Here is a 13,558-nt window from a genome sequence, read left to right as displayed (position 1 = left end):
CACAAGCCCGGAGTACGAACTGGTGTCCGGGGTAGCACTTCCTCGCCATAGCGGAAGCACATGACGCGATGAGAGGCGTCGTAATGCCGCTTGCGGTCCTGTTGCCGTGCTTCGGTGTTGATGCCGGCGAGCTGGCGACAACGCAGGATGCGGGACACATATTCTTCACAGGAGGATGGACATTGATGGACAGTTGGCGCGAAGAAAGAGACGTCAAGACAGGAAGAGGGCGAACGACCATAGACAAGGTATAATGGCGAGTAACCGGTCGTGCGTTGAACGGCGGTATCATATGCAAAAGTCACGAATGGCAAAATTGCGTCCCAGTTTCTGTGACCCGGGTCGATGTACATGGCTAGCATGGTTGACAGCGTGTGATGAAATCGCTCTGTGAGGCCGTTGGTTTGCGAATGGTAACTGGAGGTAGTCTTGTGGGTGGTTCCGGAGGCTCTGAGTACTTCGTCTAGCAGTTGCGAGAGGAATGCTTTTCCACGGTCGCTCAGGAGGACGCGAGGAGCACCGTGACGCAGTATTAAGGATTGAAGTATGAATGCAGCTACTTCAGAGGCTGAGGCAGAACTCACACAAGTTGTTTCGGCGTAGCGTGTCAAGTGATCAATGGCTGTCACAATCCATCGTTTACCGGTGAGAGTCACAGGAAGAGGACCATACAGGTCAACGCCAACGACCTGAAATGGTTGCGACGGACAAGGAACCGGTTGCAGTTGTCCGCTTGGAGCTGATGTAGGGAACTTTCGACGCTGACATAGGGCGCAGGAAGCGACATACCTCGCTACACTGGCGGACAATCCAGGGTAGTAAAAGCGACCTTTGAAGCGGTCATAGGTTTTCTGGAAACCAAGGTGACCAGCAGTCATGTCGTCATGAGAAGCCTGCAGGACATGATGACGTAGAGAGCGTGGCAGGACAGGAACCCAGCGTTGACCATCAGGGTGATAGACATGACGGTATAGGACGCGGTTGTCAATCTTAGATTTCGTCAGCTGCCGACGAAGGCGGGCGTTGGGCGGGCGCGAATCTCCTTGAAGGTGGTCTATGATGCGCTGACAGTAAGAGTCGGCAAGTTGATGATGGACGACGCTCGGCGAATTGAGAAGCAGGTCTCAGTGGGGACGTAGAGCGGCGAAGGGGTGACGGCGAGCGGCGTCTCGCAGGACGGTACGTCTTAGCCGTCTCGGATGCTACAGTAGGCAATGGAGAGCGTCCGCGCGGTGGACCATAAGGACGGCGTTGGTCATGGAAGCTCCCTAGACGTTGGAAAGTAGCTCCGGGCGAAAAGTTATCCCGTTCGTATACGTCATATCCGCGAACCCAGCGTTGTATTCTAATGTCCAGGACATAATGATCACTGCCCAAACTGAGGCCTGTATTGGACCACGTCGCTCCCTCCACTTGCCGGACAAAGGTCAGATCGGGAGTGGTGTTCCGTGAGACGCTGTTGCCGATACGTGTCGGCTCCGTGGGATGTGTGAGCAAGGTCAACTCGAGGTTGTTGGCCCCATTTGCTATCGATACTTCCTTAGTATTTCGGGGGTAGCCCACATGTTATGGCTTGCATTAAAGTCTCCCAGGACGACGAGCTGCACTTGTGCCGCCTCTTTCCTCGCTTTTCTCATGAATCTGGGGAACGGTATTGCACTTGGGCGGGTTATATTTATGCTTAGTATATAGAGGCATGTATGCTTCCTGTTTCTAGACATTAGTTGCACAAAACTGCAGTGCAGATTTTTTTATTTTTAGGTCGTTTTACATTGCGATGATGTGTCGATGCACAGCAATCGCTGTTGCACTTGGTTTCTTGCTTGTCGAGAGCTCATTAAAGCAGGTATAGCCCGTTATTTTGATTGACGATTGTTTCCTGTAGCGCGATTACATCGACTTTGGGGTCGAGGTCCACCATCGCGAGCTGCAGCGCTGCCCTTTTTTTGGCAAACGACCTGTAGTTCCACTGTAATATCCTAACTTGTTCCGCCATCACCTATGCGGAATACCATGCACCTGGATTTGGGCGCACCTGTGGGGATGCCGTGCTGGTCGTGAGGTCATCCTGCGTGACTCGTAGCCATGTTCAGTGGTGGAAGCGAGGATTGCGGAGTCTCTGTGTTGCTGCCTAAGGTGGGTAGCATGCTGAAGATTTCGGTTTTAAGCATGTCATGGAAGACTTTGAGTGTTTCTCGCATTACACACTATATTGTGTTGAATCTTTCTTCTATGCTTTTCGCTAGGTTTGTCATTGTTTGTTCTACTGTTTCGACTCTTTTTTCGAGGCTGTTCGCGGGTTGTGCGGTGGACTCTATGTCTTGCATTAGTTTCCAGTTTCTCTAGCTGTAGCTGTTACCCGGATGGGCGTGAGATTTTCTAGCGCTCGGATTTTGTCGTTAGCGGCTGGTAGCTTTTTTTCTGAACTGATTTGCTTCTGCGACTAGCCCTCTCACCGTTTCGTTAACTTCTTCTCCGCCAGGCTTTCTCTCCCGGTCTGTGCGGGTAGCACGGGTCTGCCAGGCCAATCGCGGTATTTGCGCGTGCTGGACCCTGGCCAGCGATGTGGATCGATTGGTCCCGCGGCCGTGGCTAGAGAAGGGACCGCGTGCTGCGGCCGTCCCTATACTGCAAGTCTGATCTCGGGAGCTCGAGCGGGCTTGCTGCCCCGGGATTGCGTCTTGCTGTCGGTCTTGCGTCACCTTGATCCCTCGTATGCCGTGTACCGCGTCCCTGTAACCCGTGTTCTGCGGGCACGACTGGGGCGCCGAGGTGACGTGAGCCGTGCGCTCTTGGTTACTGGCTTGTCGTGGACTGTGCTGTTGCTCCTTGTCGTTGCTGCCTTGCTGTTGTACTTGGGAATAGTATTTAAACTTACAGTTCCCTACCACCGGTGGGGTGGCCACCCTTACATACTATGCACCGAGCTATGCATGCAGGCTTGGTGCCCCATTCCGGTGTGGTTGTATGTCATCACCACATCTCTTGCACTTTGCCTTTCTTTCTTGGGGACTTATGTCCGTTCGATCATCTACTTTCCGACAGTTGAAACAGGCTTCGATGCGGTCCCAGAAAGGGCAAACGACTGCTTAACTCACCAGTACCTTACGTAGTGCCGGCAGACGGCCGCGGCTAATATCGCCACAATGTATTTGCATTTCGCCAGGCGCCTGGATCCGACGATCGGGGTGCCCTTATTTCTGGCTCGTAGTTCGTCAAAAATGCCTGCATCATCTTCGTCTGAACACGCGTGGTACAGTACGTGCCCACTTTTTAGCACTGTATATGCTTCTTTTGTCCTCCTAAGCTCACTGAGCCCTATTATATCCCATTTACTACCCTCTAATTCCTCCAATAACACTGGTAGACTTGCCTCACTAGATAACGTTCTAACGTTAAACGTTGCCAGGTGCAGATTCCAATGGCGGCCTGTCCACAAATTTAGGTTGGTATGCCTGGAAACAAATATGCAGCCTTAGAACAGAAAGATGATGATGATGATGACGACGACGACGACGATGATGATGATGATGATGATGATGATGATGATGATATAGAGGTAATGAATGAAACCCTAACGAGGCTGGCTTCAGAGGCAGCAAATGAAGTAGGAGGCAAGGCACCAAGACAACCAGTAGGCAAGCTCACCCAAGTAACAAAAGACCAAAAAAAAACGACAAAGAATGAAAGTGTCCAACTCAAGAGATAAGATACAATTCGCGGAACTGTCAAAACTGATCAACAAAGCGAAAAGAAAAGATATTCGAAATTATAACGTGAGGATGACTGAAGAAGCCGTAAAGAATGGGCGCAGCCTCAAATCAGTGAGAATGAAACTTGGCATAGGACACACCAAGATGTACGCACTGAAAGATAAGCCGGGTAATATCATTAGCAATCTAGAAGGTATAATAAGAGCAGCGGAAGAATTCTATACTGACCTGTACGGTACCTAGAGGACTCAGGAGAATGCTTTTCGAAACAATAATGAACATTATACAGAAACTCCTCCTATAACTAGAGATGAGGTCTGACGGGCCTTGCAAGACATGGAGCGGGGGACAGCGGCAGGAGAGCATAGAATAAAAGTAAATTTATTCAAAGATGGAGGAGACATAATGCTAGGAAAACTGGCGGTTCTCTTATACGAAGTGTCTATCGACTGCAAGGGTCCCAGAAAACTGGAAGTATGGAAACATTATATTAATCCACAATAATGGAGAAGTTGAAGAACTGAAAAATTATACGCCCATTAGATAACTCCCAGTATTGTATAAAATGTTTACCAAAATAATCTCCAATACAATAAGGGCAACACTGGACTTTAGTCAACCAAAGGAATAGGCTGGTTTCAGGAAGGGATACTCTACGATGGATCAAATCCATGTCATTAATTAGGTATCTCTATATGGCTTTCATAGATTACGAAAGAGCATTTGATTCAGTAGAGATACCAGCCGTCATAGATGCGTTGCGTTGCGACGTAAGAGAAGCTTTCTGTGCTGTTTGCTTTGATTGACGATAATTAGCGGTGATGTTGATGGCGAATGTTCAATTTCTTCAGCGTTTAGTTCAATACGAGAGTGGTGAGTTGATGGTGAAGGTTACTTTGCGTGCACCACTGCTGTTTGTCCACGTAGTACACAGAACACATAGTGAGACGCGTCTGCTTGAGGCGTTTTTGTCCGCAGCTGTTCATAACCTCCGAGAAGGCTAGTATTGTAACTGCCTCACACGGCAGATCTTATCGTGGCAGCAGTGTGAAACTTGAATGGAATTATGGGACTGGGATGCTACAGGGTAGACAGCTAAACCGCGGGTGCAGCGAAGACCATCATTGGTGCCGAGTGCCGCCCCAGATGCGAGGTGAAATCGGGAAAATGGACCTTGGGTTTATATAGCCATTATGTTATTTTCAAATATTTTTGCGGAGATCTGTCTATTGGAATGCATCGCACTGGACTAATCAATTCTGTCAGTTTAAAAAGATTTGTGACAGGGCCGATCTTATGACTAGTGTTCGGCAAAGGTGGCAAATTTGCTGTCTCCGATGTTTATTTGCTCGCACCGTTCGATCACAGGATGACGCAATCACGATTGGGGGGTAGCTGACTCATTCGTTCTATCCTTTCGGCGCTTCTCCGCTGTGCGTCGAGCATATCGGCCATACTTTTCTGGACCAACTCGGTCGTCTCCGAATGCATTTTGCGCGTCTCCGCCATGTTGAGCTGCACCGCACGCATCGCCTCTTGGTTCATCTTGGTCGCGGCCTCCGTGGTCTGCTGTATGGTCGCAATTGTCTCCTGCTGCATTCTTGCCTGCTCCGTTGTTTGCTTGGTCACCGTCGCCAGTGTGTCCTTGACCATCGAAGATGTCTGCACCATCGTGTCCTTCACGCTTTCCAGGAAGTCCTTCTGCATTGTTTGCATATCCTTCATCATCTTCATGTTCTGCTCATTACCATCCTTCTGCATTTCTACAAGCATCTTGAAACTGGAAAAGAAAGAAAAGAAAACGGATCGAGGCAAGCTATGAGCTTTCATTCATACCTGGCCCGCATAGGTTCATGCTCACATAAGCATCGTAAGTCTAAACATACACTATTGCATATGCCGGCAGTATAGCTAATTGCTGCATATGAATATCAACGCCGGCAGGAACCGCAAAGTGTTTAATTGTAAGAATTCATTTAAATTACGAATAGTTAAAGTGCGCTCAGTTAACTTATTGATTTCGAAGCCAAAGCAGAACTATATGAAGATCCTCTATTGAACTTGTTTTTACTTGTTAAGAATGCCTTTTACATTCGTACGAGGTGTGTTAAGTGCTGGAATACAAAATAAGGTTCAAGCACACGTAAAAAGTTTGTGTTAGGTCTTTTATGTAATATTATAGAGCAACGCAAACACCGTTGGGTACCGTCGGTGCATACGGGTACACGTCCGGCTGCTGTGATCTCCTTTGAGTCCGCTGTTGTAGCCGTGCTCTTTGCCGCGTGAAAACATAGTTGGCTACCGTTACATGGTGCTAGTGTGCTGCACTTGCGTCGCCCGCCGAGAGAGCGATCGGCCTTTTGATGTTATTTTTTCGTGTCCTAAAGGATGCCATATGGAAAATCAGTTCTGCGGCATCCCGCAAGGTGGAGGAAGTATCATGACAGGGAAAAAATTATCATCCATCCTAATGTTGCACGAAGCTATACAATGTACCTTTGTGCTACATTAGGGTAGATGACAATTTTTCTCTTTGAAAGGATGCCATGTACAGTAAAGGCAAGTCCGGACACACTAGGCCAACCTGACACCTACGCTAACATGACGACACCAATAATCGGCCGACTGATGTGTAGACTGTGTCGTTGAGAGGCATTCTGTCACATTCTGTCTCAACGCCACCACCGTGACCCACGACAGCGAGTCGTTGCAGTGTGACAGGCTTTCGTAACGGCGACCGAACCAGTCTGCGGATTATCTTTCGGTCAGTCTCCGTGAAAGCGGCCACAGAGCGAAAACATCACACCGAAAACGCGATTTTGTATATAATTATTAGTGCTCAAAATGAATGGCGATTTCCGAAGTTCAAGATCGTCAGCGCTTGCCAGCCGTCAGTGCCGAGATAGACCAGATGTCGAGTTTGTTTAGCGGAAAGCCTACTAGCAGTCGATGAGTTCGTGCCCGTACACCCACTACGTGCGGGCATCGGTTCGGTCACGCTAGGCCGATACGATGCTGATGTTGGTCTCCAGAATTCAACCTAGTTCAGTTCTGGCGAAATCGATATTAAATGGACCACTCTTGACTTTGTACGGTGTGCACATAAAGAAGTGGCGACATGCCACGGAGAGCGGGAACCTGCTACCGAAATCATGAGCGCGTGAATTTTAGGTAACCGCAGCATAGTTTCCATTATATTTAAAGCGAGCGACAAGCGGTGACCGTATACCTACAAATGTAAAGAACTTAGGCTCGCGCGCTGCTTTGATCGCTATTTGCACAACGTAGAAAGTTGTGGCGCGATGAGTGGCCGCCGACTGCATTGCGCGTGATCTCCATGCATTTTTTCCTTGAATACACGAGTGCTGTGATGCATTGGCGTAGCCAGGGTTCGAGGAGGAAGGGGGGGCGGGGTCGAAACCTCTCCCTCCAAATTTTCGGAAGAGCCCACTTCGATCTTTCCCACGGAACAGAAAGTTTCAAAAGGTGGGCTCCGAAGGTGTGACACGGACGAAAGGGAAACCTTGAGTGTGAAAGCGAGGCGATGGCTGGTGGCGGTCGGAAGGTGGGAAGGGAGGTGTTTTCGTGGGGGCGATCCCCTCTTCCCTGCACAGAACATTTCGGCCCCTCTCATGGCGCACCTCTAACTCATTCCGGATCGTGTTAACCATATAACTGCTGAGGGGGCATCTGCGCTAAAATTCCACACAGATAAATATGAGACGAGAGCGTGCATAAAACATGGGGGCATTGTTGCTCTACACCAGGCCTTCGCGTCGTCGAAGAGCTTCTCATTTCTGTTACTTGAAGGAATCGTCGACCACGCTGGGCGGAAGAAAACCATTCCGAAAATAATGGTACTTGCTTATCTAGGATAGGCATAATAAGCCCCCCCCCCCCACCTTTTTTTTCTACTTCTGTTTCTTTCTCCTGGCTCTGACTTTTATAAGGCAAATAAACTTGAGCAGAGCTTGCTGTTAGGTAGGCTAGTTTGTACACGCTGCTCAAGATGAAAACGGGGCAAAATATTTAGGGGACGCTGAAGCTTCGCCTTAAAAGTGGTACGCGATAGCATTCAAAGATCCCTGACTGCTTCTCACGCTTCCCGCAGACTGGAGCGTATGTAACCGTAATGTTTACCGGGAAACGCTGGTCGCGAACGCTATGCTCGAAAGCGGGCTTTCTGGTATCTTGCGTGGGTCGCGATGCGACGGAGGCGCGCGCCAACTGGAGGTATTGCAAGGTACCGGGCGCGCTGCTCCGTGGCCCCCGAGACACCCGCGCGTTGGCGCGCGCAAATGGCAGACGCTGCGGCTGGTTTGTGAATGCTAGAAACGCTCGAAAAGGGGTTTCTTTGAGTTTTCGCGCAACAGAATTACGTTTTCTCGTATAGTCAAATTAAATTCCGAGAGCTATCATGTCTGTAGTTTGTGAGCAAGTCATTGTTTACGATTTTTCCACGTATTTCAGCTTGAGAAATTCAATTGGTCCAGTAAATTTCATAGGTCACCTAGAGCGCCTGGCTATGGGAGCACGCAAAATCTTTTCGCTTTAACGCTTTCCTACAGAATAAAGAATCAACTTTAGAGAAGAGAAATTGTACCTTCTGTTGTAGTATGAAAATAAGCAGCGGCAGCGCATAGAACTTACTTAAGTGGACGTCATATGGCGCTGCTCAACCAGGAAGCGGAAGTGAGTTTTTTTTTAGAGCAAAATCCAATATGGCCGTTTTTCACCAGTACCGTACGCTGGTACTACAGTGCAGTAGAATACTTTAGGTAGTGGAAAGAGCGGCGGTAAGCGCGTGAAGCACTTCAAGTTAAAACTACCAGGTGACGCTAGCGGCGCCACCTGGTAGTATTAACCTGCTAGCCAGAAACCGACAGTAGCCAAGCAGCAGCAAGCATGGATGTTTTCTTCTATTACTGCCGCATATATGCGCACTACTCCCGATGCTAATGAGCTTATTTGCTTATGAGCAAATTAAACGAAGTAATATGATTTCAGCAGGGCTAAGTTTCTGTCAGATTACTGCAGCTGAGTAGACGGTGCAAGGCACGAAATGCGCGCATATTCGCGTTTACTTCAGTAACCAGCAAGAATTCGCGCTGAACGGTGACGTCTGAGTAATTTTACTGGCGGGTTAGTACGAGCAGCTCTTGCGACAGGCAAACAGCACGTTCCGGGCACCTCGCACTCCCGCCAATTCTTATCGCAGGTGCTCGCCTCTGCGTCACTAGCAGACAGCATTGCCAGTAATGCAGTGAAAGCATCGGAAGTGTGCCAATGTTAACTGCAGCTATTATATTTTACTGATCTAAGGTGAATGCCAGGTGTTCTGCGCGGTTTTGTTTTGGAGTATCCGGTACCTGGGGTCGCCGACCTCTCTGGTGTTGTGATTTTGTCATGCTTCTCAAACATGCAGAACAAAGCTACCATTATATTTAGTACTGAAGCAGATAAAGTCAGAATTGAAGAAAAAGCACTTTTACACACCGACCTTTTATTTAAAACCATTGGTTCAACACAAACGAAGTAGGTATAATCACAATACAATTCGTTCAAAGCTGGTGTTTGAAGACTGTTCACACGAAAGCGTCAAGTAACGAAATAAGGTTCCCTGAAAAACAAGCAAACACGCTCATGTGTAGCGGCCTAGCTTTAGGTAGTTAACGGTTTCACGTTTCTGGAGCCTAGCGCGATTAAGAGCCCTTACAAAGAAACGTAGACGTGTCGTCACATAGAAGTCAACCATTTGCGCTTTCAGGGACTCGGAATGCATGATTAACACATCCAACGCTCTCTTGCTTTTTCTTTATCCGATTAACAATCTCCATATGACACTCTCACGATGAAGCAACTAGTGAAAAGGTTTTCCAGTTTACAGATGAACCGGAACAGGCGACCATGAGGGTACAGGAGACCACCTTGGCCCTTCAGCCTCGTGTAGTCAGCGGCACCCAGCAATTATACACACTCCTTGCTTGTAAGGAGCAATGTGCGGCAACCTTCACATTTTGTTTTGAGAAAAAACTTCCTTGCTACATATCCGCAGATGTAAAAAACTAGTCTTGCATCACTCTTGGTAACAACGCATGGGCCATGATCTGGAACAACATTATTGAGGTCGTTGATGTGTTACTCTGCAACAGTTGCCATCTTCAATCAACCTTTCAAAGAGGTCCTGCTTGCTCTGCTTACTAGGGCCTATTCCATCTGGCTTTAGGAGGGACGTCAGTACACCTGGCTCCGCCTTCCCATTTGATACAGACTTGGCTAGCCCGTAGAAGCTTAGGCTGCTAACAGTTATTAGGAACTGTTGCGGTGTATAATGACTGGTGCACCTTGATGATTGTCTTACGATCCCAAAGAGGTTTCCGACGGCGTCTGGGCTCAGCTTCGATGTCATTATATACTTGTAGCCAACATGTCTTGACAAATAATCAAGTACGGGTAAAACACTAGACGCAGTGACTCGAAGCCCCACTGCTGTAGGTGTGGACAGAAAGCCCCCTTGTCCCTCAGCATTAAGTTCCCACTCTGAGGTAGGCCAGGAAAGTCAGCAACTGGTCCTCAGCAACAGATCCAGGCGCAGGGCTTTGGCTGGGAACCGGGACGTCATAATTTCTATCCAGTCTCGAATCATTCTGCAGTACAAATGAATGATAAAACCATATTGAAAATACTGAACACAATAATTTGTTTCACTAAACAGCATTGTATTCTCTTTGATCGCAGGCAACCAAAAATGGCTTTCTTCCTTAGAAAACAAGTTCATCGAGAAAAGGACTAACCCAAATAATGTGAGCACTGGCTCTAGACTTCCCTAGTTTGCTTCAAGCTCGGTCTTGTAGAGGCGGAGACCATTGAGGACAGTATCACCAAACAGCTGAAATGCATAATTTTCCCTAATTTTTTCAAAACTATACCTGGGTTGACGTGGCAGCTTCTGCTCCCGGACATAGCTTGAAGAGTAACATTAGTTCCACCGAGCTTCAAGGCTTCTCGCACAGGCCGAAGCGACACCCGTAATACACATAAAAATATATATTTTTTCATGACAAATACTGTGCAAATGACTGCGCATATGGCTCAATGCTGCTTGCTCCGAGCCCTTAGGAAAAGAACAAAATGGAAAGCTGCTATTACCTCACCTGCTGGGGTGTTGAAGCTCGACTTCAGGAGTCCATTCCTAAGGCATTTTGCCAGATGAGGGAAGGGGGATACAAAATCGAGTGAGCAGCTGGGATCCGCTGGATGCTGCACCTTGTTCCTATTGAAAGTAGGAGTTGCCCGAATGCCCATGAGCGCCCACATCCTCCTATTCCATGTAGCGCCATCGCTGGTAATAAAATCAACAAATAGGCCTGCTTGTTCAGCAAGGATTACAGCCTCTGTCATGATTTTTGGTAGTAGGCTTTCTTTCACATTACTGTGTGCAACAAACACGGCGGTAATTTGTGTCCGACTGCCAACACAAAGCACAAACACAATTACCATCCCGTGGCCACACACTGCATGTTTGTCACTGTCTGGGGTAAAAGCATCCAAATCAACGAACCCATCAATGTGGCCACCAGACGTCACAGAAAGGTTCTCTGAAAGTTTTATTTCGTCGACCAAGAGTCCTCCGTGTTCCTTGAAGACATACATTGAGCACGTCTTCTCCTTTAGCACACTCAAAGCATTTCTGCTGAATCCAAATCATTACCTGCATTCCCTAGTGTAATTGCGTAGGGTGGCTTTTGGGGGAAGAACAAGGATCTGCTGCTTGTGGATATTTTCATACAGCTTTGGCTCTTTCATTTTCATAATGGTGCATTCCAGCATCCACTCCTTCGAGTAAACCATACCTCTCATGATTTTACGCTTTGCTGCTGCAAAAATGCGATGGGCTGCTTGCTTTTGCTTAGGTGGGAGGCTTCCTATTTTTTTGAAAACTTCTTCAGTATTGCGACTGTTCTGGCCCTGCATTCTGAGAATATGCTGCCTCAGTGTGCACAGACATGAGAGAAGGTGCTTTGCCTTTTGCCGGGAACATTTCAGCAAATTTCGAAGGTTTTTTTTCACTGGTTTCTGCATTTTCACTCGGAATGTTCTTGCCTTGAGCCCTTTCCTCAGGTAGCGACATGCCAGACAGGCAGTACCTGTAATTTAAAGGCATAGGATGTGAAAGATGCTGCTTACAAAATCTTAGCGCTATGTGCTCTTTGCTACAATGTAGCTTCTGTAAATTAGGGGTAATGCAGGCCTTTGGTGGTGTAATTAACAGGCGCATTAGCAAAAGAAACCTTAAAAACAAGAATATGATCATAAAAAGTATATTTAAAAGTAAAATCATCATAATAGTATAAAGTACAAAGGTACAGCAAAAAGTATAATTTTGGCATGATAAGCTTCGATTAATGTACATTATTTTTACAACAATCTTCCTTGCTGATTAAACGTAATTTCATTGCAACCTATATTATCTGGACAACCAAATCTAGCTGCTTACCTTTGTCAATAACAGTCCCTGTACAGGACTTGCTGAACACACTATCTTGTACGAGGAGAACAGAAGCCTTCAGCCGGTCTGTAAGGTGTTCAGACTAGTCGTTGGTGTACTGCTGTCGGTCCATCGCTCCTTTGCAAACAATGGCAATGTCTGTTTGGTGAAGAACTTCTCGAGCTTCTACCATGGGCTTCAACTTCTTTCGCTTCTTTGCCATGAAAATAAGGGCGAGCGAAGACCCGTTTCCTGTCGTCTGAAATAAACACCAGCACCTTCTCAAGCGCGATAAGAAATTGATCTCTGGTCCCGGTGTAGTTGTAACTCACACAGCTCCATCAAAATCGGGCACATTAAGTCTCGTCCACGTGCTCGGCAGGCTGAGTTTGTCAGTGATTTTCTGCAATGAAGCAGGCTCACTAGGCTCGTTCAAATTCGCGCTCACGCTCCTGTCTTGCACGTTTGTGCCGTTTTGACAGGAATCGTGAAAGTTACGTCTCGACAAGCGCACTTTCTTGGCCGGTGCCACAGCACAGGCAGCTAGACACTTTCTTTCTCGTCGTTTTTGTTAAACTTGCTTGGAAAGGTAGGCCGGCAAGTCGGGCAGCAAGTTTGGGATCGCATCAGCGGTCAGCGCAGTTTTGCCACGAGGAATCCTCACTACTTTACCGTCGATTTTGAGCACATAATTCCGCACGATGAACGGCGCATCGAAATGTTTTTCGCACGCCGCTGACGTTTCCGAGAGTGGCTTGTCGCTGCGGTGCAAATTCCTCTCCCACTGCTTTCGTGTGGCTTCATCTTACGGGGCTCTAAACAACGACTACGTCCGTCCGTTGAACTCACGGAATCCAGGGTAACCAGTCTTACAACCTGGCGCGTAGCAGTGCGTCATCATCATCATCAGCCTGGTTACGCCCACTGCAGGGCAAAGGCCTCTCCCATACTTCTCCAACTACCCCGGTCATGTACTAATTGTGGCCATGTTGTCCCTGCAAACTTCTTAATCTCATCCGCCCACCTAACTTTCTGCCGCCCCCTGCTACGCTTCCCTTCCCTTGGAATCCAGTCCGTAACCCTTGATGACCATCGGTTATCTTCCCTTCTCATTACATGTCCTGCCCATGCCCATTTCTTTTTCCTGATTTCAACTAAGATATCAATAACTCGCGTTGGTTCCCTCGCCCAATCTGCCCTTTTCTTATCCTTAAGTTTACGCCTATCATTCTTCTTTCCGTAGCTCGTTGCGTCGTCCTCAATTTAAGTAGAACCCGTTTGGTAAGCCTCCAGGTTTCTGCCCCGTACGTGAGTACTGGTAAGACACAGCTGTTATATACTTTTTTCTTGAGAGATA

At 47.8% G+C, this 13,558-nt stretch overlaps 2 protein-coding genes across 4 annotated transcripts in view; one reads left to right on the top strand and one right to left on the bottom strand.

Moving 5' to 3' along the window:
* The window catches only part of LOC139059149 (MAP7 domain-containing protein 1-like), a 155,909-nt gene that overhangs the window by 15,236 nt on the left and 127,115 nt on the right, over positions 1 to 13,558 (top strand). The window lies entirely within an intron of this gene.
* The window catches only part of LOC135895903 (uncharacterized), an 86,307-nt gene continuing 77,786 nt past the window's right edge, over positions 5,038 to 13,558 (bottom strand). Inside the window, exon 6 of the mRNA XM_070537144.1 lies at positions 5,038 to 5,493. Within this exon, the coding sequence (XP_070393245.1) occupies positions 5,076 to 5,493 (418 nt within the window). The 3' untranslated portion in view covers positions 5,038 to 5,075. The remainder of the gene's footprint in view (positions 5,494 to 13,558) is intronic.

The sequence above is a fragment of the Dermacentor albipictus genome, chromosome 4, assembly GCF_038994185.2.
Source record: "Dermacentor albipictus isolate Rhodes 1998 colony chromosome 4, USDA_Dalb.pri_finalv2, whole genome shotgun sequence".
Lineage (NCBI taxonomy): Eukaryota > Metazoa > Arthropoda > Arachnida > Ixodida > Ixodidae > Dermacentor > Dermacentor albipictus.
The sequence above is the reverse complement of the archived record's forward strand: the minus strand, read 5'-3'. Positions and strand labels throughout refer to the sequence as shown.